At 40.9% G+C, this 6,224-nt stretch overlaps 1 protein-coding gene across 1 annotated transcript in view; it reads right to left on the bottom strand.

Moving 5' to 3' along the window:
• Positions 1 to 1,640: 1,640 nt before the first annotated feature.
• The window catches only part of kcnq1.1 (potassium voltage-gated channel, KQT-like subfamily, member 1.1), a 67,686-nt gene continuing 63,102 nt past the window's right edge, over positions 1,641 to 6,224 (bottom strand). Inside the window, exon 16 of the mRNA XM_053866298.1 lies at positions 1,641 to 5,741. Within this exon, the coding sequence (XP_053722273.1) occupies positions 5,532 to 5,741 (210 nt within the window). The 3' untranslated portion in view covers positions 1,641 to 5,531. The remainder of the gene's footprint in view (positions 5,742 to 6,224) is intronic.

Raw genomic sequence — 6,224 nt, 5'->3', positions numbered from 1 at the left:
CCCTCGAGCGGAGGTCAGGTAAATCACTGTCCTGTGGCCATTTGCATGTCAGCCACGTCACCACACTCAGTTTGGCCATAGACACTCATAGAAACTCAAAATCCTCATTAGTCTGCAGGTGTTTTAGTGTTTCTCAACAAAGATTACTGTCACCTCATTGGTCGATTCTGTATGATTGTTTTTCAATCATGACTTTGTGACCTGACGGTTCAATGCCGGCCGTAAGGCTGAGAAGATGCCTGGCAGGTGGAAAAGAGTTCGAGTGTCGATTTGTTTTTTGACAACAAAAGGGATTCTACAAACTGTACAAAACTTAAGAGGGATCAAGCTGATGAGTCACACCACGGAGGTGTGGGGAGATGTAATGAGTCCAGGCTGAGAGGAGAAGTCAGCATCAGTGAGCAGCAGTAAGGTTTCATGCCGGGAAAAAAAGAGAGGTGTTACACTGAGGATGTTGATAGAGAAACACAGGGAAGGTCACAGGAAGCCTATGACAGTTCCTAGTGAGAAAGAACGGTATGGTGTGAGGAAGTCAGGCACATCAGAGACGCATGGGCAGGTTCTGCAGCACATAACTGACGACAGTGAGACCCTGGTGAGCCCCTTCTTGTTTACAGTGGTGATAGACATACTGATTTTCTTTCTCAAATTTTGTATTTGGGGCAGATACATATTTTTGTTACAATCAAGACCATAACCAGGTTGCAGTCAAGTTCAGTGTCATGAAGCCTTGCGTCATGAAGAATGCATATCCCCAACCAGGCTGGTCCTCAAAGCCCCGGGGTCGTGCAGGTTGAAGCGCACAGTTTAACCATTGAAGTTTCAGATGAAACAACACAGACTGAAAATCACACCCCTAAGACACCTGGTTGGTAAAAGGGTCTCCTCTTGATAGGTTGGAAGGAAGACCTGCACTCACTGCAGCCCTTTGTGGAACAGCAGACAACCCTAGTGTAATGACTTCTATTGATTCATACCACATATGTTCTATAAAACTAGCACTTTCTATCTCATGCTTTTTTTTTGACAAAAAAAAATTGACATCGTGTGATAAAACTGTCGAAAGGTTCTAAAGTCCTGCCTGAGTTGCAGTAGTCCCAGAGAGTTCATCAAACACTGAATAAAGAAAACAATGTTTTATCAGTAATCTGATTTTTAATCTGACAAAGGCAATCTTTACATTAAATACAACAGAGGTATTGGGAGAAATAAACTGTTTTTTAATAGTCATTAGTAAGAAGACTTTTTTGTCTGATAAATGAAGTTAGCAAAGAAATGTTCTGGTGCACAAATCTTATGGAGGCTAAACAATTGATAAGACAGGTTAGTATTGATAGGTGGAATTCATGTTGCCAAGCAGTGAAATGCAAAGTAATGGGGGAGGTTATACACATTTAGTAGGCATGATAAGGACTTCCAATGACAGGTCTTGTTTTTCAAGCCCCGTCACGCCTACTCACCTACTGTTCATGGACTTGCTAACATTTACATTGGCCTTCTTCCACCGCGAGCCTTTCTCTCCCTTTAACCGACTCAACGTTACACACCCAGCAGAAATAACAATCTGGATCTCTTTTGATGCGTAACAACTATTAGGTTTTTACTGTTGACTATCTCTTTAAAGCCTCCATATGTAAATGTTTTTATGTTATAGTGATGCACAATAGTGGTGAAAAGTTGCCCACCTCCTTCGGTCCAGATTGTTCCTTCCAATGGTTTATATAAACATCAAACTTTACAAACTTCACTGAAGAATCAGCCTTGCAGACAAGAACGTGTCGCATAACAACCTGGATATCAGGTCGGAGAAAGCCTGTTGATGTAAACAGCACACTTGTGTGACCAGGATGGTTGCAGAAAAAAGAAAGATCATTCTAGCACTTGGACAATAGAAAGCGTCTGGTATCAAGGATTACTAACAGACCCTGTAGGATGAGTATTTTATTTAAATGAAATGGGATTCTGTTCTTCCTCATTCACAAACACATTCTTAATAGAATTGTAAACATCTCTGCTTAGAATTGTCGAGTATTTCATTGAAGGACACACCGTTCATGGCCACTCTTTTCTGCATGAGCCGTCAGCAGTTTGTAGTTCTTTCCGCCTTTTGTGTAGCTGAATCCATCTCAGCTTCTTTTTCAAAATGAAAAAGTAATGTGAATTCATCCTCACCACCATCGTGCTTCTCTAATGGCTAGAGGTCCATTTCCACTCAGTTAGCAACTAAACACCATTATTTTTCATACGATTTAGATCAATCTGAGATCATTTAACGGAAAAAATGGAAATCCAATCGACCATTTAGTATGAAAAAAAAGTTATTCTTCAGCAATCGTTGGCGATTCACTTGAAGACAAACCAGGACAAACAAATGACCTTTTGTTGAGTCCTCAGTTGTCTCCCATTCAAAATCCATGACCCCCCTGAACCACCCCTCCTCCACACCTTATCCTTCCTATTCAGCCACCTTCAGCCAATAAGCATTCACCACTCTTTGTGTACAAACAGACACTGTGGCTTGCAGCCTTTAAATGTCTCTGCAGATGCAAAGATTCCAGAGCAACAAGGACGAGACAGAGGAACTACTTGGATTTTCAAAGATGGCCAGCTTCAGACACAAGGAGTCAGTCCGCAGAAGTTTGTTTGGTCCAGTAGACCATGATAAACTGCGTCAAGACTTAAAGCAAAGATTAAAGGAGATCTCTGAGCAAGACAACCAGCGCTGGAACTTCGACTTCCAGACAGAAACTCCACTGCCGGGCCGATTCCAGTGGGTGGAAATCCAGGGAGGCTCTGCAGCTGATTTCTACCAACAGTCATCACAGACGGATGAGGCTGCTGAAACTGAAATTCTGATCCGCTGTGAGGAAACCACCAACCAGGAGAACTGCTCCAGCATCTCCAACACACCAAAGAAAAACACAGAAGTGACCCCGCTCCGTGTCAAGAGGAAGCTAACAAAAACCTCCAGCGTGTCCAGGAACAATGCCAGAATTACAGGTAAGAGAGAGAAGCAAACAATGAACACGGACCAGTAGAAAAACCTGAATAATTAAATAACCTCTCTTTTTTTTCTTGATAGATTTCTTTGTGAAACGCAGGAAGACTTCAGAGGTGAAGGTAAAATTCCTGCACACAAGTTCAACTGAAGCTTTGTTGTGCAAAACAATCCGATGAACGCCTGGAAAAACAACACTTATTGGACTCAACTCAACAACTACAACGGACCCTGCTATGTAAACTGCACTATTTTTGCATCATGTGCCACAAACTCAGACTTCCTCTCCTTTCTTTTTAGTGTTTTCATTGTTTTCTTTTTCTTGTCTGATTGTCTTTTCACAATATAAGAACATGTATTAGATGTTCAACGTTAGCAAGTATGTGCAACAAAGTGAATGCTTGGATGCTCATTTCTCTTCTTAACGTCTGCCCTTCTGATTTATTTATTTTATTTAAATCCTTATTTTTATTTAAAGTCATTGGATGTTTCTGTTTGTTTAATTTATAGTACTATTTTGTTTTGGTGTTCGTATTTGTTTCTTGTCTGTTGATGAAAACATATTATAATGGAGCAAATATAAAGCACTATTTTGAGCTACTGCCTTGTAAATAACAAGAGATGTTGCTATTTTAATAATAAAAAAAAAAGAAAAGTCTTTTCAAAAACTTTTGCTTCATTTCCGCTTATTTGCCCACACACTATCTGAACTATGTGATATGTTTATTGACTTAAAGAACTTCGAAAAATCATTTTTATGCTCGCGCTATTATATAACAATAAAACATAAATTTACATTCCATTATTATTCCTACAATTATTATTACTGGTAAAATAATTCGATTCAGTGCTCTAAAAAGCCCACATTTTACACTTAATTCCAGTTGTTGTCAGGTGTTGTCTTTGATTTTAAAAAACCTTTTTTAAGTTTGACAGTCAAATGTAAGAAAATGGGCATAAAGCACATCAGATTCAACCCCAAAAACACACATTATCAACACCGACCACAATGAAAGCAGCACACTTGGCCAAGTATGAGGGATGAAGGCTGACCGATTGATAAATACACCCCCCTTGCACGTCATTCAACCATCAGGAATCACAAGAGGCCATCTGGCCAGAGTGCAGCACAATGGCCACAAAAGCAGAGTGTGCCATTTATTTCACCTGCAAATCAGCCCGGGGGCTTCTCCACCCCCCAGGTCTTTTCTACAAGACTTTCTACTGAGTCAGCCCTTTTACGCTAAGCTTCCTATGTCACTGGCATGTGCCTGAACCAAACCTGCTGTTTCCACCAAAACAAGTTTCCACATTACATTCCACATTAATGCAAACTCGGCTCTCATGGCATCTCAAATGGCTCCTTCTACTTCATTTATCAATATCATGTAACAGTTGACACAAATGTATTTCCCAAGCTCCCCAAGGGCCCAACCCCCTCCTCTCCACCCAAGTCTTTAGTCTCCCATTAATGCAATTGCTTTTCTTTTAACAAGAAAATGACTAGCTGCTTAGTTCATCAACCACAAATGAAGAATCAATTTAGCAAGAAATCAATATTTCTTCAGACGTGTTTACATCTCAGATTGATTAATAGGCGATAAATGCATACTGGAACGAGCCCTGGCTATGTTTTAAGGATCTTTACTTGAGCGTGTCTTCATGCTTTTACGTTCATTAGTCACCTCAGCGCCACGACGTCACGCTCCGAGGGATTTCTATTAGGGCATCACGAAATAACACTGGAAGGTGAAACATTTTAGCGTATCAAGGGAAAGATGTTGCTTGGTTTATACATGTTTGACTGATTCCAAAATGAACAAACTCCATGAATAAATTGTTAGAGATGGTCATCGATGATCATGTGTTAAAAACAACAGTCAGGTAGACTCCTACGCTAAAACTCCAATAACAATAAATGCATGTTAAGGTGCATATTGGTTGAAAAAGTCTTTGGCCTGGCTGTTTTGCCAACGGATGACAGCTGCAGTGGTATCCTGTAATTCCGAAGCAACAGCACCAATTACCCATTTGAAGTCAGACCCTCCTCGAAAACAGCACAAAGGCCAAGAGAGCGAAGCACACTTTAGGAAGGGTGGGGTCCATTGTTGTGGACACCAGAAGGCAGATGGTCAGTTGTGCCTTTATCCACACGGGCCACTTGTGTGAAGGAATGTATGGACACCCTGTGGATGGCCTGCAAGGAAAAGGTCACCATCTGCTGCCCTCAGGTCACATGCTTATAGTCCAGGGTAATAGCCATGCTTTTTGTTATTTATAAGTCAGTGGGATAAAAGACGCTGCTGAATAGTGATGCAACATTTATATAAAAGGTAAAAAAAAAAGGCACATTCATAACTGGATAATAAAGTTTTCTCTTGTCGATGGACGTTATGTACTTTGGAAACTGAGGTTAAATCTCCTAGGTGTTTTCTCATACTATCAGGGTTACAACATGCTGATAAAAAGGATTTCAGCACAGTTTCATCCAGTGGACTCAGTCAGCATTAAACAGATGTTATCAGCTTCTGCTCTAATGGATGGCGCTGTTGCTCCCCATGCCATAGGGCAAAGATGACAGCTGGCTGTAGCTGGGCAGGCTGTCCCGACTGTGGTCATCGGGCGACTGTCCCGGCTGGAGTTGCGTCCTTCCCTCTGCACTGATCTCTGCAATGTTGCTTCGACCGCACAGGACTGAGAGTGATCTCGACATGTTGCTCAGCATGTTCTCCATGTGTATCATCTGTTTGAAATGTAAACAAGCCACATGACAAAGATATATTTCAAGATTATTGATTGAGATAGTATAACGGTTCATATTTTTCCTCAGTGTATTTTATGCTGCTGTTTAATGGTCAACGTCAGCACATATGGACCGACACACCTGGTTAAAGTATATCCATATGGCCAAGATGATTGAAGCCACTTACAAACCCTGCTCTAAAAACTTTACTGGTAAGTAATGTCATCATGAATGTTGCCGTTGAAAGCTGAAAGACAATAAACTGAAAAATTGATAATGCTATATGCTTGTCCTTTAGAGTTTAGTGCTGCGAGTGATGGCTACTTTTCTGTTCTCGGCTCATACCTCCATCTTCAATCATTTTTACTAGAAGCATATGCTGCTGTATTCACAACAAAAGAAGTCATCAGGGATTTTGTCAAAAATGTCTCCTGTAAAAACCACATTGCTTTCTTTAGAGTGTTGACAAACAGCAGCGGTGTC

This window comes from Synchiropus splendidus, chromosome 5, assembly GCF_027744825.2.
Source record: "Synchiropus splendidus isolate RoL2022-P1 chromosome 5, RoL_Sspl_1.0, whole genome shotgun sequence".
NCBI lineage: Eukaryota > Metazoa > Chordata > Actinopteri > Syngnathiformes > Callionymidae > Synchiropus > Synchiropus splendidus.
The sequence above is the reverse complement of the archived record's forward strand: the minus strand, read 5'-3'. Positions and strand labels throughout refer to the sequence as shown.